The sequence below is a fragment of the Cyprinodon tularosa genome, unplaced genomic scaffold (genome assembly GCF_016077235.1).
Source record: "Cyprinodon tularosa strain WSP-4 unplaced genomic scaffold, ASM1607723v1 ctg192, whole genome shotgun sequence".
NCBI lineage: Eukaryota > Metazoa > Chordata > Actinopteri > Cyprinodontiformes > Cyprinodontidae > Cyprinodon > Cyprinodon tularosa.
Window position 1 is genome coordinate 1274973 of NW_024038688.1, and position 22627 is coordinate 1297599.

The following is a 22627-nucleotide window of genomic DNA, read 5'->3' on the forward strand; positions in this document are numbered from 1 at the left end:
GTTTGCCAGATATGACCTGATACATGGGCCAGTTTGGATTTCCTCAGTTGGTCAACGTCTGGCCCGGTTCTGGCCACACATGCGTCACCTCTGGAAAACTAAACCTGCGCCAGTGGAGTTCTATCATTCACTGGGGCATGTGGGCCAGATGTAAGTGCATTATGTGGGCCACATCTGGCCCAGGCCAATTTTGAATTGTGGGTTATGGTGAAAGAGAAAAAAAACTGGTAGAACTCTAAGTAAATAAATGTGACTCCATAGGACATTGATTCTTGGATTCGTGTTTATTTCACTTGATTCATCATTATACTGGTTTCTCTTGTTTGTTTCAATCTCTGGACTTTTTACAGATACGACCATAAAACATTTCACCCACAGTGATGCCATGAGGGTCTGATTACAGTGGGTGCTTTACAAATCAAGTCAAGAAACATTATCATACAGAAGTAAAGTCTATTTCAAACTCAATTGTTCACATTCTCAGAGGGAGAGAATTTAACTCTTTCATGATAAACAGCTTTTTGCTCACCGTCCTGCGCTGAGAACAGACATAAATTAAATGCTTGAACACAATGAAATGACAAAGTTTACATATTCTATTTATCTACATTTAAAAAGAAACAAATCTAATGTAATTATAAGAGCTCATAATGTATAACCATTACCATGTGTTTATCTTAAACGACACTTTAGCTTTTTCCGAACTCAATAAATGAAGTCATGTTTATTATCAGTAAGAGGTGGAGACAAAAGAAGAACATGCAGAAAGTTTCCTCTGATCAGGAACCAACCCCTGAACAGCAGCATTGAGGAATAAACTGTCTGCATATGATGAACCTACTCTTCTATTTAATCAACCAGATTTCGGAGTTTCATTAAGATTTGGATCTAAAATGTTTGATGAAATATTATGACACTCCTGTGAAATATTCGGAAACAAACAGGAAGCTAAACATCTGACACTTTGTTCACAAAGCTCATTACATGAGTTTGCATGTTTTGTCAACGTGTTTAAGGATTGGTAGCATAGCATCAAAGGCTTTGAATTTTCGCCTCATCTCTGCTTTTTTTCTAACTTCTTCCATGTATTTCTTTTTAATCTCATCCAGTTTTCTCTGATACTCTTCCTCCAGTTCTCTTCGAATTATTTCTTCATAATCTTCACAGTTTTCATATATTCCATATTCCTCTGTCAGATTATCCATTTCGCTCTCCTCCTTCTGATTTCTCTGTTTGTCTTCCCTGTGTTTCTTCTCCAAAGACTCTTGCTGTTCTTTCTCCATCAGGTTTAGTTTTCCTTCCAGGTCTTGTCTCTTTATCTCAAGGGATCGTTCAGCAACTTGACTTTTTAATCCTGATTGTATATTTTTCTCCACTGTTACCAGCTCATTCTTTGTCTTTTTTATTTCTTCTTCAGCTTTCTTCCTTTTCTCTTCTTCCTCTCTATATTTCTGCTCATTTTCGTTCTTGATCTTTTTCTTCCAGTCCTCCTGTAATTTTCCTCGTCGCAGATTTTCTGTTTTAGCCGTTCCAGGCTTTATTTTCCACATTTGTTGTTCAGCTGCCAGTTTTCTTTCAAGTTCTTCCACCCTTGCCTTTATTTCATGACTTGTTTCATTTGCAATAATCTTCATGTTCTTCTGTATGGCAGCCTCCGCCTCTTGCAGCATCTCATTAGTAAAATACTTTCCCCCATTTTCCTTCACCACTGTGTCAATCTTTCTGATCAGCTCTCTGACCTGAGTACCGTTGTCTACATCCTGATTTTTAAAAACATGGTACCTTCCTCCACAGTCAGCAACCAGCTGCTTGAAAAGATCTCCACATTCCCGTCTAATGTATTCTTCAATGGTGAGGCCATCTTGCTCCAATGACTCTCCTCCAGTTAAAAGAACGATGGTGAACTTTTCTGAATTCTTCCCAAAGATTTTCTTGATCATTTCTAATGTCTCTTTGTCCTCTGGTGTAAATCTGCCGATCCGTACAACCAGCAGGAAGACATGTGGTCCTGGAGCAACAAAATTAACACACCCCATCAACTCATGCTTAATCTCTTCATGGCTCAAACTGTTGTCAAAAAGACCAGGTGTGTCGACAACAAAAACTGAGCGGCCGTCTACTTCAGTCTTTTCCTTCAGGCATTGCTTTGTAACTGAGTTTTGACTTGATTTGGCATCAAACTCTTTTCTTCCTAAAATGGTGTTTCCTGATGAGCTTTTCCCATTGCCAGTCTTCCCTATCAGAACAATTCTGATATCGTTTGGATTTGGTTCTACGCCTGTGAAAACAATAACAGGAAATCTAAAAAAGTACAACTAAATAATCTTACTAACAGTTACATGTCATTTTGTTAATCTTAATAAATGATAACATAGATTAAAGAAAGAAAAAGAAATTTGCATTCCTTTTGATATTTTTCAAACGATTAGTAAAAAAAAGCCAACCAACACATCTCAAAATACTTAGCAAAAACTGAAGAAAAAATAACTACTCTCTCTCAAATTAAGGAAAACCACACTTGTTCCATCTGGCACTAAACTGCCCAAATAGTGCAAATAATCCACCTACCAAATAAAAATGTGTGCATGTATAGATTCACATTTCCACTGTTTTTTGATTTTTACTGTCAATATTAAAATCTCTTAAATTACTGTTCTGCTGGTATTATATTTCTTTTAGAAGTTAGCTGAATTACATGACTATAGTTATGTTACATACCAGTATAATATTAATCTAACAGCAAATAAAACAGTAATGGAAGGTAATGGGTCCTGTGCATAATAGTGGACAATGTTCAGACTGGTTTTCTGCTGATCCCATACTTGGTTGCACAGGCAGCTGTTTCAGGAGATACATCCAGACTTCCCTCTCCCCAAACACCTCCTCCAGGTCCTCTGGGGAACCTGGGGCCCTCCAGGCCAGCTAAGAGTCCCTCTAGCATATCCTGGGCTGCCCTCTAGGCCTCATAATATTGAAATGTGCCTTGAACGTCCTCTGAGGGAGACATCCATATGGAATCTAGAAACATATCAAAGTCACCCCAACTGACTTCTTCCAATGTAGAGAAGAAATTGCTCTACTCTAACCTCACCTAGCCTCTAGAGACCATCCTGATCTCGCGAGCTTTCAAGGTTTCACTCGCAGATCAGTCTGGCTACTTTCTGTTAAAGAAAATTTGGAGCCGTTCACCAAACGAACGTCCAATCAGCGTTGGCTTTGAGGCGGGTTGAGGTGTGACGCAACGAGAAGCGCGACAGTTCAGTCTAAAGAACATGGCGGCTTCAGCCGATGAAACTAGCGTTAGCGTGGCTATCGAGCAAGTTTTATCGGAATTACAGAGTATTTCTTCACTGAAAGAAGAGCAAAACACTGCTCTGGAGGCTTTTCTCAGAGGAAAAGATGTTTTTGCTCTTCTCCCGACTGGTTTCGGCAAGAGTTTGATCTATCAATTGGCTTGTGCCTGGCATGTGGTTGTGTTTTCGTCGTCACTCTGTTAGTACGTCATATGCTTCGTTGATCTGATTGGTTTATTTGGCCCATCTATCACCAACATAGGCCAATCAGCTAACCAGTATTTTCGCCCCTTCCCAAAATTACTTCAACGGAAGGTTTCCAGATGGATATGCAGAGCAAATCCAGCAAATCCCTCTGGCGGAGTCAGGTTAAACCCCACCCAGATGGGCAAGCACCTTACCATCTCCCTAAGGAAAATGCCTGTCCGCCCTGCGGAGAGAGGCTATTTCGGGGCTTGTATCTGGGATCCCATTATGTCATGGTCCAGATTTTATTACTACGGGGGAATGTAAAAACTTAGACTAATATGATAGCTAATAAAGGGCCACTGACTCCACATTCCTGGAGCATCCCCACAGGCCACTATAAGGGAGATGGTTGAATGTTTTCTCAATGTCCACAAATAACATGTGGACTGGTTGAGCACCCTGCAGAAGGTATAGAGCTGCTCCAATGTTCAAAAGGTCCTCTGGTGGAATTATGAAATCCCAGAGGGGGCTCCTATCAAACAGGGCCCTCTACACATGCTGATGGCACATGGATATGGGCCCCCAGTCAACCAGGGTGGACTGCAAGAAGAGATGACTGAGCTGGGGGGACACAAGTTGAACCACCCCTGTCCTTCACTTCTGCCTGTGGGCCACTCTAGAGTTAATAGGGCCGCACCTCTCTAAAAGGGTTAGGCTCCAGAGCCCAGGCTATGTGTGGAGGCGAGCCTGAATGTTTCTAGGCAGTATCACTCAACCTCCTGTTAAATCTCAGCCCCCCCCACCCAAACTCAATCTTACTGATATCAAGACTTTTTACATTCCCAAAACCAGTTAAAGGGTCCATGGATTAGCCTGGTCAGAAGAATAGTTGTAATCCTAAGGAGGAAAAAAGACCCAATCCATGCTAGAGATGTGCATCGTACCTGAGCTGAGGTTGTTTTGACTCTATGTGTTTTAATAATGGACTTTTACATAATATTCTAACTTGCTCAGACTGAAGTTAAGGCTTTTAATATCTGTAATTCATGATCAACTAAATTACAAGAAATAAAACATTAAAATATCTTGTTCTATGTGTAAATAATCTATATTATTCTTTATTTGGATAAGAATATGGACATTTTAATACAGTTAATAAAAAATAAAACCTTTTGATACTCTCTATTATGTAATTTTTCAGATATTCACAAATCTAAAAATCTTACCTTCAAATGATGACGTTAATATTTCCCAGTTTTTGCTGTTTCTTTGCTTTTTAGTCTCCGCAGATACCTGGACTGCTGGCTGCTGCTGCGTCTGCTGATATGCTATAGGATCACAAAACAGCCTTTAGGTGGCGCTGCAACAGGTACTCAAATGATACAGACATTATTTGCTGTCAGTGAACAATTTAACAACTTTACCCCTAAACAGGAACAGTTGTAGAGCTTTGTTCAGTTTCTCTTATTTAGTTTAGGCATCTGTAGCCAACTTAATCTGTATACTGTAGATTCTGCCTGATGAAAGCAGAAACCTGGGAAGTTGTAGATAATTCAACTGCAAAAGGGGCTTTGGTCATGTTGCAGCATGTTTAGTTGCTGGCTGTTGGGCTGTGGTCCTCTGGGATTTGAAGGCTGACTATGGGCTAGGAGTAGTAGGCTACGGTCTTATATGTAGCATGAAATACAGTTTTTCCTTCAATTCAGTTTATTCACAACACATATCATCTCAAGGAACTCTAAAGAGATAAATAATTCAAATCATTCTGAAAGAGTCTCTCTTCACCAAAGATAAATACTCTAAATGTAAACTAAAAAGAAAACTTTACCTCTGATGTAAGCTTTGATGCAGTTAGACTTTACCCTGGATTCACCCCTCAAAAGAAATCTTATTTGTAACCTTATAACCAAAAAGCACTTATTGTATTCATTCATGTTTTCAGTTTCTTTGTCCCACGAATGCTGTTGGGATCCTGAGGCTTGCCCACCAGAGTGCGCCGAGGATCCTCTTCTGTTTTATGTTTTCTGTTAGTGACTGGGGTTACTGTTGGGATCCGGAGATCCACCATCTGTCTCCAGCAGAGAGCGCTGTGGGTCTCCTGGGCTGGAGCTTCCAGAACACCTGAAGTTCATCAGCCCATCAGGAGACCTTCCTTCATAAGCAGCAGCCAGACCTTCCTTCGACGCCGCAGTGTTGACCAAGTTTGGTTAGCAAACCCTAGCCTCTGTTTATCTAGTAGATTTTAGTAGACTCTTGAGAGAAACTAAATTCTAACCTGCCTCTATCTTTTCTACTCACAGAAAGCCTGACCAAGGTCTGAAGCTCTGGATGAGCTTTACCTGGAAACCTGCCTGCCTGCCCAAGGAAGCCAAACCAGAAGGTCTTAGTCTGGAATCCTCCTTCAGCTCTCATGGAAGAGCTGGGAAACTAACCTGAAGATCTCAGTCTGGATTTCCTCCCTCAGCTCTCAGGGAAGAGCTAGGAACAAAACCCACGGCTAAGACTCACTAGCCAGAAGCTAGACGCTACTGCTGCTGAGCTCTCTGCAACTCCCACAATCTCTGGACCCAACCGGTTCCCCATTCCAAGGATCTGTCTGAACCTCTTCAAGGTACTTTCAGAATTCAACTCATTCGTCAAGCCATCTAACTGCCTGGCTAACCAAACACTCATCTCCTCAGATATCAGTGAAACCAGTCCCGGACCTGCACCAGAACCTGTTCTCATTTACTCTGTGTGTTTTCCATAATAAACCCTGTTAAACTTTTACTTTGCTTCCAGTGGTGTTTCTGCATGTGGGTTAAGTCCATAGACCTTTCATGACAGATTCTTTCACTGATGTACATCAGTCGATTAATGACTCTTATATCCTAAATCCTCCCTTATTATACATTTCCATTTTATTTAATTTTTTTCTGTTTTTAATCCTAAATCCAGTATCCTGAGAAGTCAGTGTGACCTTTGCCTCTAATAGAGGATGCTACCTTCTTTGTTCTTCAAGGATGAAGAACAAACGCTGCTTTCATCACTTTTACAGTTTTCTCTAAGTTTGCCTTAGATTAGTGGAGAATAGAACCTAAAAGCTGCTTCTGCATGTTGACTAGAATGGACTTGAGCCTGAAGATGTCTGTGTCCTATTTCACAAAATCAAAATAAAGCATTTAGTCTGGACTTTTCAGATATTCTGACCTATTTGAGCTTCCACTTCACGCAGCATTAAAACTGGATGCCAGGCTAATAGAGCAATATAAATGTATGACATCTGAGATCTACAAATTACAATATTAGTTTCCACTGTTCATCTTTAGGTTAATAGCTGTTCATTTGAGAAAGTTACTCCTTAAATTATGTTGTAAACAAAAATGTTCAAGAAATGTGTATTTTAGTTAATTTATTCATTAATTTGATCCACTTTTGTTTTCTAAATCAATGAATCTGAGATCAACCTCATGTTCTCTCGAAGAAAGCTGTAGATCTGCATTTAGCTTGATTACTTATATCAGGCTTGGCCTTTAAAACCAGGATGCACTGATCATATCCTTCAATTCCTAATTCTGCTTAGTCAAATAAGCCTATGGGCTCTAATTATTCTGCGTGTTTTATTTTTCATTTTTCTTCTTTAGTAAAAACTGTTTATTTACTTAACCACCTGATTTGGGTGTTCTCCCAAACCTTTCAGTGTAGAATAATACTTCAGAAAGAAAATTCTGATTTATTTTCAAAAATAGGGACAGAAAGTTTGTATTACTTACAGCATTAACCGTAATTATTTTCAGGTTTAATGTGTTCATCATTGTTTTTAAACCCTCAGTCTTCAGGGACTCAAATCAAATAAAAAATAATCTAAAATGTTAGTATAAGATACATAGAACTTTATTTTGATTGATAATGATTATAATTTCTTTCTTCTAAAACTGCCTCTGGATTTATTTTCTAACTCCTCAATGATGGGTGTGCCTAAAATGAGGTACGCTGAAAAATCATTGTTAAAATGGAGCAGAGTAGAGCTTGTAAGTTATACATCTTTTTCTGGCAGCAGAAGGATATTACTTTGTCTTTTGGAACATTGAGATTTCTTCTCCACTGTCACTACCAGCATGCTTGGTGTGAGGGATTGCTGAAGAGTCCAGAAGTCGATGCAATCAGCTGTTTTTTCTTTGACAGAAAATATAAAACAATCTGACTGTATAATCTAGTTGAATTCTCTATAAAGAGCCTTGAGATGATGTGTTGTGAATCGAATCTATATAAATAAACTGAATCTAATCGAATTGGAACAGAATAATATTCTTACAAATCTTTATCACTGAATGAGATTTAATCTTAATTTTCCCTACTGTTATCCATGGGTACCTTTCAAAAGACAATCCAAAAATCTTACCTGCCAACTTTGACATGAAGGGATTCCGGCTTCCTGGTTCTGGTTTCTTGTTTTTGACAGAAAATGGATTTTGTGGCTGCCGAGGCTGAGCAGAGGCTACAAGAACACAAAATTGCTTGACAAAATCATTGATATAAGCAAACATTACTGAAGAAGTCTTTGCCTTCTTTGTCTTAGGCTTACTTTCTGGACCATAACTATGGGAGCAGCAAAAGTGGCCCAGATCTACTAAATGTTTTCCAATCTGCCCAAAAATGTTGCATCCAGCCAGGAGGTGCCTCTTCCAAAGTTTTAAGCCTCAATGTCATTGTTCAACCCCAGACAACAGCATTAACATGTAAGAAAGACACTCTCAGGTCATCATAGGTCAAGCATTGCAAAGTGCCTTTGGCTGACTTGTACCATACACATATGACCAGTAACAAAAAATAATATTATAAAATGAATTCATCTTTAACAAGTCTCAGAACCTTTTAGTCTAATCTATATTTGTTGGATGTCATATATAATGCCCCTCTGGAGCACATAAAGGGCATTCTATAGAAAGAAAATCCCTGAAGTGTCTTGCCCGAGGACACAACGACACTGAAAGTCGGAGTTGGGTCTTGAATCGTCAACCCTTCGATTTCAGGGCAAACTCCTACATCCAACGCCACTTTCGCCCCAACAGCAATAGGTCTCCCTTTCTTTAATTTAAAGGCTGAATTTTCTGCTCTAAAAATCTGGAAATAACAGAATACTGTAACAAAAAAGTGAAAATTCATATCTGGAGTTTAATAAAGTCTTTATTGATTGATAAATTTCATGAATAATCCAAGATTTGCTCCTGAGAGTCCCACAATAAGAGCTAAGATACTAACCCCAACATAACAGGACACTAAATGCAATTACAAAAGAAAAAAAAAAAAACAACAACTTTAAACAGAGGTGGTGGACTCAGACTCCAGCTTCCAAAAACATACAATTCAATCATAGACATTGTCCCTCCCAGATATCACCGAACACCCCACCCCATCACAGAGGAACGAGGGACCTACCCGCTCCAGCCGGTAACCAATACCTCCTCAACGACCGACTCTTAACAATCATAGACAGGTTTCAGGTATTACAGGAGACAATCCCCCCCTTAACAGCAATCCCCCCCCCTTTAACGACCGACCCTCAGAATCATAGACAGGTTTCAGATATTACAGGCTAACGATGGAACTAAACGCCCCATTCATCGGTTACCATTTGCATGTTTCCAAGCAATACAAGGCCTTGTCTATATAAGACTCAAACTCACTGCGGATCCAGACATTTGAATTGAGAAAGCTTCCTGGAGAGGTGGCGAAACGTTTTCAAATCTTGGACACCAAGTCCAGTGGATATTTTTTGAAATTTTTACGGAATTACAAAAGAATAATTTAAATCTAGAAACTGTAACATCTGTACATGTTACCATAGTGGTTTTCACTGTTGACCTTTAACCCTGAAACCAAGGCTTTGTTTATGGTGGAGTCTGTAATCTCACAGATAACTAAGTATCTGTAAGATACTTAGTTATCTTACAGATAAGATTTACAGGATAAAACCCCACGTTGGGAAAACCATATTCAACAAATCTTACCTTGCAACTTTGTCAAAATAGCTTTGACGCCACCGATCGGTATATTGTTTTCACTACCAGAAGGAGGGACCGGTGGCTGCAGCTCCTGCTGAAGGACTGCAAGAACACAAACACAGCATACAGACATTCAATCATTCAATCCAATCCAAGGCAGTTGTTTAACTTCATTATTATTGATGCTGCAATGAAATATGTCCTCCTAACTAACATGAAAGAAAATGTTGCAAAGTTACAGTTTTTACCCGTTCTTGTTTGGAAATAAAATATGCTGCAAACATTTTAAAAAGTAAAAATAGTTTAAAACAAAAAACGATGCCATATGATATTTATGTAGTCAACATAATGCTTAACAGAAGAACCTGAACCATTAAGTCAAACAGAAGAAAATACCCACAGTGTTAATTAGGAATCAACATTAAACCCTCCTGAACCTGTATTTCACAATAGCTTCAAAGGATTCATTGCTTTAAAGGTAAACTTACATTTCTGAAGTTTTGAATGTGGTCAAATAATTGAATTCAACTTCACAAGGGAATTAATTTCTTTCCCCTTCTTTTTTAAAGCTTAAAGACAATGACCAATATGAAAAAACTATACAATTGAAATTAAATGGACTGTATTTAAACTAATTCATCTTTGTGGCTGAAATCCACCTTTAAAGTGGGATTAGATTTACAGCTAGAGATGAAATGGTTTAGCGGACGATTCTATATCAAACATCTCAAAGAATGAGGTGTTGAGCCTTATCAGGCATATTAGTAAGAATAAGCTGGAACTGAAAACAGTTTTTCTCTGTCAATAGCATAACAAGGAGAAGAGCCTTTGTTAAGCAGTAGCTTATTCAGAACATGTAGGACAGGGGATGTAAACTAAACAGTACAGCTGTCAAAGCACCGGAGAAGATACTACGATACCACTGCCTGTCACTGCATACAGAGCTGAACAGCCCAAAAGGAGAAAAAAAGAGAGATGGACCTGAAAGAAAACAAAGACTTGGCTCATCATACCTCAGTTGGAAAGCTTTAGAAAGGCTCAGACTAGATTGGGACACAAAACTGTCTCTGCTTCTATCAGGAGGTAACTTTTAAACTTTTAATCTTAAATTAATACCTGTGTGTTACTTTGGTACTGTATAGTAATAGTGTTCTTTCTCTGACCTTAGATGTGTAAAATGATAGAATCGTGCTAATAGATAATATAGGATTTTGATCAAGGTTGAGTTTTGTGTTTCAGTTTTGTAAATGTTGAATCGGACACCAGGAGGAAGAAAAGGAGGGTTTGTCATGGGCAAAAAATACTTAGTTATATTTACTCTGCCTCTCGCCCTCTAACAGCTGGAGATAGCCACCAGCACACCTCAGGAGAGATAAGCGTGGTGGGAAATGGATGGATGGATGGATGGATGGATGGATGGATGGATGGATGGATGGATGGATGGATGGATGGATGGATGGATGGATGGATGGATGGATGGATGAATGTTTATATTTAATTCAGAAAATTCAAATCAGAAAAGTTTTTTTTATTTAAACTTAGGATTATTACCTTCCCACTTTGACTTTAAAGGTTTCTGGCTGCTGCTTGGTTCAGGCTTCTTAGTCTCCTTAGCAGGAGTCTGGACTGGTGGAGGCCACTGCTGCACTGGAAGATAACAATAATAAAACCTACAATACATTTTCTCATAAGACAATATTTTAACTTATTCCCGTCTGTTTCCATTTTAAATTAAAAATTTTCATAAGCATTTTAGACCCATGGCATTAAATAATCCAGAGGCATATTTATTTTGCCATATTACTTTTTATTATTATTCTCAGTTTTGCAGGTGAATGTTTATCAAATGTGGAAGTATATAAAAATTATGCTGATGAAGATTCTCAGTCATCCCGGTCATAGTCATAGTTCTGTAAAAGTTCAAAAAATCCACTGGACTTAGTTTCCAAGATTTGAAGACGTTTCGCTACCTCTTCAGGAAGCTTTCTCAATTCAAATGTCTGGATCCGCAGTGAGTTTGAGTCTTATATAGAGACTTGTCTCTATAAAGACAGTGGATTTTTTGAACTTTTACGGAATATAAAAAATTATCTATGGACTTAAACTGAAGTAATCATTTTGGACCAAAAGAGGGGTGTTCATAAGTTTAACACAGCTTCAGTTAATCCAGCTACAAAGCATCAATCAGGCTCTAACTCTGGGTGAAGGGATCCACTCAGGCCTGAACCTTCAGAGGCTCATAGAGACAGGAACAAAGGTGGCCTTCAATCACCTGAAGAACATTTCCAGACTTAAAGGACTAATGACACAGAAAGAAAGACTAATGACTCAGCTTCAAAAACTAAAACATGTGTTCATGTTTAGTAGAATTGATCAGTGCAGTGGTGTCTTCACAGATCTGCCAAAAAACAATGGTTCAGGGAGTAAATCCAGAATGCTGCTGCCCGGGTCCTCACCAAAACTAAGAAAGCAGAGAAAAAACTAAGAAAGCAGAGAACATCAGCCCAGTTCTAAAGTCTTTCCACTGACTCCCCGTTTCTTAGAGAATAGAATTTAAAATACTTTTGCTAATTCATAAATCACTGAATGGCTTAGGTCCAAACTACAAAATTAAACACATTTGAATTGCCTGGAAAAAAAGCAAAAATATTAAATTAAATTAAAATAAAATAAAACAACAAAAACTTACATTTTGAGGGAAGAAACTCCGGGCTGCTGTTCTGCCGATCGTTTATAAGATTATCTTCTATAAAAACAGGAAATTTCTGTAAGTCACAATCAAACTATAAAAACAACAACAACAAAAAAAAAAAAAAGAGATTTCTGATCATTTGTGTACTATTAAAACATGGTATGAGAAGTCTTGAGTTTAATCTTACCATCTTCATCAGCAAGAAATTCAACATTGTATTGGTCTGATTCATCTGTAACAAATTATTTTAGATTTTATTTTAATTCATCAGCTTCTTAAATATTATGTAAACTTCATGAAAATCCCCCACTATACCTTTAAGTTATTTTTTTAAGTTAACCCAATCAGGTAAATCAGGCATTGCTATTTTCAATATTGCAGAATTTCATCCAGCTTTTCATGCAACAAACCAATGAAAGTTAAATCAGAAAAAAATAAAAATGATTGTCAGCTGTAAAGTCTCAAATTGTTCAAGATTCCCTTTTTGTATTTGCTTTAAGGTGTTAATGTGTTTTTACATACCATGGCTTGAAGAATCCAAATGTGAATGAGTTTCTTTAACGGGTTCAAGGCTTGGACGACCACAGACAATATGGTCTCCATTGCTCTTTCTCAAAATGAGGGTCAGTTTCAGCAGCAGTCCTTCAGGGTTGTTTTGCAGCCTGACCCAGTTCTCTCCACACGTTGTGATCAGATCCTGCAGCGGTCGCTGGTGAGACGAGTAATTTGGAGCTGAAGTTTCCCATCCAGGTTTCGAGATAAGTACCAATGAACACTTAAATGCTTCATCGCTGAAGAGTTCAAGGATCTTACAAAGTTTTTTCTTTTGTTGGTCAGTGATGTTGTGCTGAACAACCAACAGAAACACATGAGGTCCTGGAGCACAGAGACTCACACAATGTTCCACATGTTCTTTAAGTTTGTCTTCAGAGATTGTTGGATTAAGCAGATTTGGAGTGTTTATTAGAACGGTTTTTGTTGTCTTAATCCTTCCCAAAATTTTGCTGGAGGTCTTTGGATCTTCAGTTTTGTTGCACATATTTGGACCCAGTAATAAATTAGAAACCGAACTCTTGTCAGACCAGTTGTTGCCCAGCAGAATAAGCCGCATCTCAGACACTGAAAAAACAAAGGAAAAAGTTATTTTTTAAAAGATAAATGCTCCTCATAAACAAATTACTAAATAATTTTCACCATCTAAGCTCTGCTTCATGTTTTCTCAGTGTTTTTCCAACAGCTATTTTCAGGAAAGCTTTGCCTTTCATAACATGATTTACCCCAGATGTTTACCTCAGATGTTTTCCCCAGGCCATAAAAGCAGCAAGTAAAACCCTGTTAAGAATTGTAATATGGACAAGCTGCTGGTGTAGAACTACAGTCAAATGACAAACCTCATGTTCATCAAAAATACATTTTAAAAAAGGTGCGTTTCAACAGCTTATTGCCTTCCTAACAATGATTAGCCACTTTGATATTCCCCGGTCTGGCTTCAATTATTACAACAGAACAGAGACTGGTCTTATCAAGTTCAATGACGTCCATATAAGACAGACTGGGGAAGAACCAGAGTCCTACTTTTATTGGACCTTTGTGGCATTCCCAAACGGTCAATCTTAGGACCTCTTCTATTCAAAATGCTTCCCCTAACTCAGACTGCATTACACAATGACCCAAATGAGCATACCTATTTAGATAACAAACACCTGTACATTACAATAATTTACATGTAACTAAGAACCCATTCAAGCACCGAGTAAATGCGTAAAAGAAATCAATGCATGGTTTGTTGAAAGTCTTAATCTAGGAGATGCATAAATCTACTGAAGTAATATTTTTTGGACCAAATGAAGAGGGTTTAAAAGTGTGAACAAAGCTCCAGTCATTAAAGCTAAACACTACGAATCCATATCTGGGTGCTTTGATGGAGGTCGGACCTGAACCTTTGGAGCCGCTTAAATACAGGAACAAATTCAGCGTTCTATCACTTGTAGAACATGATCAAGATTAAAGGACTAATTTCTCATCAGGATCTTGAAAAAATTATTCATGTCTTAATATTTAGTAGAATTGATCACTGCAGCTTCATCTTCACAGGTCTGCCTTTGATCAGATTGCTGCAGCTGATTCAGAAATTCTCCCTAAAACTAAGAAACTGGAGCACATCATCCCAGTTCTAAAGTCATCACTCTGGCTTCCTGTATGTCAGAGAATAGACTTCTGTTTGTTTATAATTCACACACAAAAAATCACAACAGACTTTATGTTGGTGCATCGAATGCACAGAACTCTCAGGTCTTACAGCACTTGTCTATTCTGAATGAACAGAACCAACACAGAGATGCAGTTTTTAGTTCTTATCCTCCATTAATCTAAGATCAAACTCGCTGCTTCCAATCGTAATTAAAAATGTATTTGTTGCCTTCAGTTTCCTTTCACTGTGCTATCTAAACATTTTAGTCAAAGTTTGTAAACTAACTTTCCTTATTTTGTTAATGATAAAATATTTTTATTAAATTGCATTTCCAGAAATCCAAGAACACTGTAAGAAAGTAAGGGAGGACAATACCAATAGTGAGATTGCAATAAAAATACTCATGAAGGGAGAAAAAAAAAGAGTTAAAAATGACTAAAAGAAAACAGGGGTGGGGACCTAGTTGTTAGGGTAAAGGGTTTGGAATCCTGAGGTTGTGAGTTCCAAACCCCCTCCCACATACTGCCCATCAGGCTCTCTGAGCAAGACCCTTAACCCCTGATTGCTCCCCAGGTGGTAAACAGTGGCAGTGGGTTAAATGCAGAGAGTTAATTTCTCAATTGTGAGCTCAAAAAAGTTCAATTTAATCTTTAATTCAAAGTGCAGCTGTGTAACAGAAGAAGTGAATGATGTCAGTTTATAGGCGAGTTTGAACAGGTGAGATTTTAGGTGTGATTTAAAGAGAACAAAATAATTTAGATTGCAGAGGTCAGATTTAATAATGATTGTTTTACTGTCTGTATAAACATCCCATATTTTACTTATTTTGTTCTCTCTACTATACATTTTCATTAATAATTCATTCATTAATAATTTATATACCACAGCATAATATGTTGAATTTTTTTTTATGTGCAGGACTTTCAATGATCTTGCTCCAACAATGTAAACAAACTTGCCTTCTCTGTTTGTAAATGTCATTATTTACATAAAATGACATGTGACACACACACACACACATATATATATATATATATATATATATATATATATATATATATATATATATATATATATATAAAAACTGTTTTCTCACCCCTCGTGGGGTGGTATGTGTCATCCTCAAGCTCGGGTCCTCTACCAGAGGCCTGGGAGTTTGAGGGTTCTGCGCAGTATCTTAGCTGTTCCTAGGACTGCGCTCTTCTGGACAGAGACCTCTGATGTTTTACCTGGAACCTGCTGTAGCCACTCTCCCAGTTTGGGGGTCACAGCCCCCAGTGCTCCAATTACCACTGGCACCACTGCTGCTCTTACTTTCCACATCTTTTCTAGCTCCTCTTTCAGCCCTTGGTATTTCTCAAGCTTCTCGTGTTCTTTCTTCTTGATGTTGCTGTTGCTTGGGATTGCCACATCTATCACTACTGCCTTCTTCTGCTGTTTGTCGATCAACACGATGTCTGGTTGGTTAGCCATCACCATATATATATATATATATATATATATATATATATATATATATATATATATATATATATATATATATATAATAATTCTAAAGAGAACAGTCAAAAAAGGTTTACTGTGCATCTTACTTTGAGGGGGACAGAAGGCACTGCTGTTACTCCGAAACAGCTTAGGTTCAGTGGCTGCAGAAAGAAGCAGAATATTTGACAATAAGCAGCAAAGAATTTGATGAAAAGATAGAAACATGAGTAATAACTTCACAAAGACATTATTAAGGTGTTTGTAACTTAAACTTAGCTAAAAATTTTATGTAAATACACACTATAACTCATTACAGACATAATTATTTTTTGTTTGTTTGTCTGGTGGGTGTGTGTGCGTGTTGGGTTGTGGGGTGGGTGGAGGATTTGCATTAAAAACAACTCAAAATGCATCTTCTGCCGCATTCCCATAGTTACTTGTCTTTCAGTCTGTAAATTGGCTTTATATCACCTCTGCAGGGCAAAGTTTGGTTCTACGAATGTATGTTCCGCTAAACAATAAAACTGTTAATCTGTTACAACCACCATGGGTCAAACCAGTGTTGACTCCAATATAAACCATATGATTTAATCATAGTTATAGTGCAGGGCGTGAACACATATCAGAAGTTCCTGCTGGGAAGAATCTAGTTCAACAGAGGCCAAAAAAATAGTCCTAGAAAGGTAACTTTGAGACATTGAAACTAATCAGGATGCAAAATCTAAAAAACTCTCAACACAAAAAAAATTCTGAAAACTGTCATGTAAAACAATCATCATTGTTATTATCCAAGGCAGTTTATTCATTATTATCTTTAAATGAACTTACAGGATGCAGAAGCCATGATGACACTTTGTTAGAATCTGAGATCAGAAGCTGTCACCCCCAAAAAAGGCAAAAATATTAGATGTTTTAGGATGTTAAGAGATAAGACTGTTCTTTGTAACAGCATCAATATAATCATTTAAAGCTACAGTGTGTAATTTTCAGCGACATCTAACGTCCAGACTGCAGACCACAGCAACATGAACATCTCCCCCCACCACTTGTCCCCCCCAACAGTACGGCGAGCGTTACAGGACAAAATGTCTTCCACGACGTCCGCATCACCTACCTTCTCAAGTGATGAGGTTTGTTTACATAGATAATTTTACAGATAGTATTTCATTAGTCTGTGTAGGGTATAGATTTCATGTAGACTTAATATACCCGTTATTTTTTCTACATCGTTGTGACGTTTTGGCGATCTCGCAATCGCTACTTTGTTGGCTCTGCGCTGCCGTAGCGCAAAAATGTCTGCCTCCATGGCTGCGAGACCCGCTCCTATGTAATTATAAATAACAAATTCTAAGGCAACGCAAATATTAAGGTTAAGAGGCTGAGCTCGTAGATGATGATAAATAACATAGTTATGTATAATATATTACATTTCTGACTATATATCCCTGTAATTATTACACACTGTAGCTTTAAAGACAAAAGTACATGAAAGCATAAAAGCTAAATAAAGTTGTTGAGGTAAAATAAAATCTAGTAAACTAATAAAAGTATCAAAGTAGTCATTTAAATACACAGAACTGAATATAAACATTGAAAAGTGCTTGAAAACAGAGGAATCAGTTAAAAAAGTCCAATCTGCATGTCTTTTTAATGAAAGATTCTATCAAATTACAAAAAAAGATAAGATTGAATTTACTGTAGTGTTTTTTAATATTTTATTTTAAAATGTTACAGTTGGATTCACCTACCTTACATGTGAAGCAGTTGCTTTACTGTTTTTCCCTGCCTGTTGATGAACGAGTATGTCTGCTCTGAAATACAATTCTGCTCATCTGTCAGCATGGCAGGCAGGAAGCTGAGCTTAGTCAATGTTTAACTAACATGACGCCTCAAATAACTAAGCTGAGCTATTTATATTATTTGAAAAGCTCAGCCGTACACTGGGAAATTTAAAAACACCTGGGAGACGAAAGGAAAAGAAAACTTTATTGAAGTAAATGAGAGCTGCTCACTTTATCAACCATTATTGTCCATGACATTATGTTTTTAAGAGATCTGACCCACATACAGAAAACCACTCAGAGAAACCAGAGTAAAAGTTTGACAGGTTTATTGAGGTTGGGTACAGTTGGGTTGGATTCAGGGGAGCTCAGAGAGCTGGTGAACCGGAACTGAAAGTGAGAAGGGAAGTTCACAGGGGTTAGTTCAGGGTCCGTGGGAACTTTGAACGACATCTTGCAAAAACAGAGACAAACAAGACTCACGTTTGCGGAGAAAGGCTTCTTCCCAGAATCCAGTCGGTGTAGGTCTTTCCAGAGATTGAGGGGCTTGTTGGAGAGTGGGCAGGTTTTGGTTTGGTTGGTTCCTGAGGAGCAATGGAGCGGACTGCCACTTAGATTTCCAGGAGAACTTGAACAGGACGTATGGAGATTAAGCCCCAGCTCAGTGTGAAACTCAAACAATCCTTCCGGCGGAGAAGGCCAAACATCCAATATGCAGGATGAATTCCTGCCGAAAGGCAAAAGACAAAATGTTAGACTCAGGGAAACCAAAGACTCAGTTGAACTCAGCTTTGCTAGAGTACCCAAAACTGGCAAACACTCTGGCGTTGAGCTATCGACAGTCTGCTACATGTGTTCTCTACATGTGCTCGTGGCAATTTACTTTACAACAAGGTAAAAACTTAAATGAATATAGATTCAATCCAGCATTTAAGAAAGCAGACCCCATTTATTTTATAGTCCTGTTACTTACAAAAAATATATTTTTCAATATAGTGAAACTTAAAGGGGAATGCCGTTTTTTTAACATTGGGCCCTTGATTTTACATTATTACATTATGTTCTACTCACCCATATGAGTTTTGTGTCATTTGGAGCTGTTCTGAAGATATTCCGTTATAGGTTATATCCAAGTAACATCTTCCTATGGGCAACATGAAGGCGAATCACTGTCCCCCAGACATCTGCGGTTATATTTTTTATATTTATAGTTTTTAAAAACAAAGCGAAGTGTGTATGATGTCATCCGTGCACTGGACTGAAGTTGTGAAAGGCAGCCCGGGCCACAGGCGGCTACGCTCTAACCCTTCTATTAATTTGGCGAGCTAATCTGAATCGTTCAATTCCATTTGGAGAGCGAGATCATCTGTGGTAGTAGCACCAGACATCTTCCAGGCATGTGAGAAAAATTAGCAGTTCAGTGGACAGGATGAATGAATGGTAGCCGGCGCACACAGATGATGTCATACACACTCTGCTTTGTTTTTAAAACTTATAAATATAAAAAATATAACCGCAGATGTCTGGGAGACAGTGATTCACCTTTGTTATAAATACTGGCGTACCATAAAGAATACATTATGAAGAATACATTACCGTTCTCAGCACGGCGTCTCCCTTAGTTCTGGCTCGGAAACTTGTCGTACATAAATTAATTTGATCACTTTATTGACTTTGGATTTATCGGAACTTGTTGGATTAAGAAAATGTAGGTTTGCAAATAAATTGAAATTGAGTCTGCACAGGAAAGAGATTCAAGCAGCTTCTGCAGGAGCAGAAAGAAAAAGCCCGACCCAACTTCAAGCTTTCCTTCTCCGAATCCCCTCCTGCAGCCGTCTTTTATTAACAGAACATAACACATGGTTACAAAACAGTATTTGTTCTGACAGAACAACTGATCAGTTCATAAAGACAGAATGCTCCATCAGAATGACAAGGCAGGATGGTCTCCTGACTGAATCATGAGACAGGAGTGGAGCATCCCCTTGCAAAAATGTTTCATAAGCACGCATTAATTTTATAATCATCATTGAATAAACCTGACTGAACTAAATGAGTTTTCACTTCTTCGTTGCCTTTTTTCAGACATGACTGAACCTTAATATATAATTATATACAGGTGCTGGTCATAAAATTAGAATATCATGAAAAAGTAGATTGATTTCAGTAATTCCATTTAAAAAGTGAAACTTGTATATTATATTCATACATTACATACAAACTCATATATTTCAGATGTTTATTTTGTTTAATTTTGATGATTACAAATGACAACAAATGAAAATCTCAAATTCATCATATCAGAAAATTAGAATATTGTGAAAAGGTTCAAAATTGATGGCCCCTGGTGCCACACTCTAATCAGCTAATTAACTCAAACCACCTGCAAAAGCCTTTAAATGGTCTTTCAGTCTAGTTCTATAGGCTACACAATCATGGGGAAGACTGCTGACTTGACAGTTGTCCAAAAGACGACCATCGACACCTTTCACAAGGAGGGCAAGACACAAAAGGCCATCGCTAAAGAGGCTGGCTGTTCACAGAGCTCAGTGTCCAAGCACATTAATAGAGAGGCGAAGGGAAGGAAAAGATGTGGTCGAAAAAAGTGTACAAGCAAGAGAGATAACCGCACCCTGGAGAGGATTGTGAAACAAAACCCCTTCAAAAATGTGGGGGAGATTCACAAAGAGTGGACTGCAGCTGGAGTGAGTGCTTCAAGAACCACCACACACAGACGTATGAAAGACATGGGTTTCTGCTGTCGCATTCCTTGTGTCAAGCCACTCTTGAACCACAGACAGCGTCAGAAGCGTCTTGCCTGGGCTAAAGAGAAACAGGACTGGACTGCTGGTGAGTGGTCCAAAGTCATGTTCTCTGATTAAAGTAAATTTTGCATTTCCTTTGGAAATCAAGGTCCCAGAGTCTGGAGGAAAAGAAGAGAGGCACTTCATCCACGTTGCTTGAAGTCCAGTGTAAAGTTTCCACAGTCAGTGATGGTTTGGGGTGCCATGTCATCTGCTGGTGTTGGTCCATTGTGTTTTCTGAGGTCCAGGGTCAACGCAGCCACATACCAGGAAGTTTTAGAGCACTTCATGCTTCCTGCAGCTGACCAACTTTTTGGAGATGCAGATTTCATTTTCCAACAGGACTTGGCACCTGCACACAGTGCCAAAGCTACCAGTACCTGGTTGAAGGACCATGGTATCCCTGTTCTTAATTGGCCAGCAAACTCTCCTGACCTTAACCCCATAGAAAATCTATGGGGTATTGTGAAGAAGAAGATGCAATACACCAGACCCAACAATTCAGAAGAGCTAAAAGCCACTATTAGAGCAACCTGGGCTATCATAACACCTGAGCAGTGCCACAGACTGATCGACTCCATGCCACGCCGCATTGCTGCAGTAATACAGGCCAAAGGAGGCCCAACTAAATACTGAGTGCTGTACATGCTCATACTTTTCATGTTCATACTTTTCAGTTGGCCAACATTTCTATAAATCCTTTGTTTTTATTGGTCTTCAGTAATATTCTAATTTTCTGATATGATGAATTTGAGATTTTCATTTGTTGTCATTTGTAATCATCAAAATTAAACAAAATAAACATCTGAAATATATGAGTTTGTATGTAATGTATGAATATAATATACAAGTTTAACTTTTTAAATGGAATTACTGAAATCAATCTACTTTTTCATGATATTCTAATTTTATGACCAGCACCTGTAATGTTTTGGGGTGGGCTACACGGAGGAGCAGTGGGTAGTGCTTTGCAGCAAGAAGGTTCCTCATTTGATTCCCGGTCGGTCTTTATGAATGGAGTTTGTAAGGGTACACCAAGCTTCCTCCCACAGTCCAAAAACATGACTGTTAGGTGGTAATTGGCTTCTCTAAATTGTCCATAGGTGTCAGTGTGTTTGTGCATGATTGTGTGTCTTTCTGTCTCGTCACGTTTTGACATGTTACATTTGTAATTTTGATGGATTTTCTCAGATAAAGTTATTAATTACCCTATTCTTATAATTTGTTATAGTCAGTATTTTCGTCTTTGTAAAAGCTACATCTAGCCAAGCATTCTGTACACCCCTCTCTCTCTCTCTCTTAGACAAAGCAATTAAAGGAACTACTGTCGTCATTTTCTTGTCATTCATCCTGCAGATTTTATATCTTACTTTTTATTGATCTGTTTTCCATGTTTTTCTCCTAAATGGTGGAGACAAGCAGCTGGATAAAATACAATCTACTGGCCCTTCAGAAAGAAAACTTATTTTGACTATTTTAATGTCAAATGGTAGTCTAAGGATTGGTGTCCAATCCCTATAGGTGTATATAGTTGCTTGGACCTTGAGACAAGGAACTACTATTTTTTATCCTCCCATTATTTTATCCTAACATTGTGACCTTACACGATCATTATCACTTTCACCCTCACAAAACATGTCTCTGCACTGTGGATTTGCTTTGTTGTGGCACACTCTACTCCTCACAGCGATGACAAACAACAACAACCAAAAAAACTGTAGTGTTCCTATGTTATTACTCTGGGTGTGAAAAGCTATGATTAATGTGTTATAAAAGTTTATATTTAACACCCTGGGTATTTTGTGGTTTAGCACATTTTTTATGAAACGATTATTTCAACACTTGATTATATATTGTTGAGAATTAAAAAGACCTTTTGTTGTATAAAAATTACTTTGAATGCTTGGTTAATTTCACGAGATATTTCTGTGCAAACTTTGGTTTTCTAAGTGCTTCGAAAAAACATCTATTGGGATTTGGTCCTATTTAAATAACCTAGACTACTGAATTACAGCTCAGGCACAATGTGTGGTAAAATATATATACATATTTTTATTAGCCCCACATGTAGCAAGAACATTTCTTTCTTATAGTCACAGAAAAAAAAAATCTGCACCTCATTGAAGGAAATAAAAAACTTTTACAACAGTGTTTTTCAACCCTGGTCCTTAGAGCACATGGTGCTGCATGTCTTGGATATTTCCTGGC

The 22627-nt window shown here is 38.1% G+C and overlaps 2 protein-coding genes across 2 annotated transcripts; both read right to left on the reverse strand.

Annotated features, from left to right (window-relative positions):
- Nucleotides 1-253: 253 nt before the first annotated feature.
- On the reverse strand, nt 254-5614 carry LOC119782405 (GTPase IMAP family member 9-like). The gene is made up of 2 exons (XM_038283355.1): nt 5527-5614; nt 254-2278 (listed from the first exon to the last, which is right to left on the reverse strand). Exons 1-2 carry the CDS (start codon nt 5612-5614, stop codon nt 981-983), a joined length of 1386 nt encoding a protein of 461 aa, XP_038139283.1. The 3' UTR covers nt 254-980.
- Nucleotides 5615-10357: 4743 nt separating this feature from the next.
- Nucleotides 10358-13271, reverse strand: LOC119782406 (GTPase IMAP family member 2-like). The gene is made up of 4 exons (XM_038283356.1): nt 12681-13271; nt 12156-12212; nt 11018-11113; nt 10358-10410 (listed from the first exon to the last, which is right to left on the reverse strand). Exons 1-4 carry the CDS (start codon nt 13267-13269, stop codon nt 10358-10360), a joined length of 795 nt encoding a protein of 264 aa, XP_038139284.1. The 5' UTR covers nt 13270-13271.
- Between the last annotated feature and the right edge of the window lie 9356 nt (nt 13272-22627).

What these genes read in the sequence shown, in the direction of transcription:
- LOC119782405 (XM_038283355.1), bottom strand. Translation starts at nt 5,614, where the DNA reads ATGAACTTCAGGTGTTCTGGAAGCTCCAGCCCAGGAGACCCACAGCGC. An exon ending in TGGATCTCCGGATCCCAACA is followed by an intron (nt 2,279 to 5,526) that starts GTAACCCCAGTC and finishes TTGTTTTCACAG; the next exon opens with GCGTAGAACCAAATCCAAAC.
- LOC119782406 (XM_038283356.1), bottom strand. Translation starts at nt 13,269, where the DNA reads ATGCGGCTTATTCTGCTGGGCAACAACTGGTCTGACAAGAGTTCGGTT. An exon ending in TTTGGATTCTTCAAGCCATG is followed by an intron (nt 12,213 to 12,680) that starts GTATGTAAAAAC and finishes CTGTTTTTATAG; the next exon opens with AAGATAATCTTATAAACGAT. An exon ending in GGAGTTTCTTCCCTCAAAAT is followed by an intron (nt 11,114 to 12,155) that starts GTAAGTTTTTGT and finishes GTTATCTTCCAG; the next exon opens with TGCAGCAGTGGCCTCCACCA.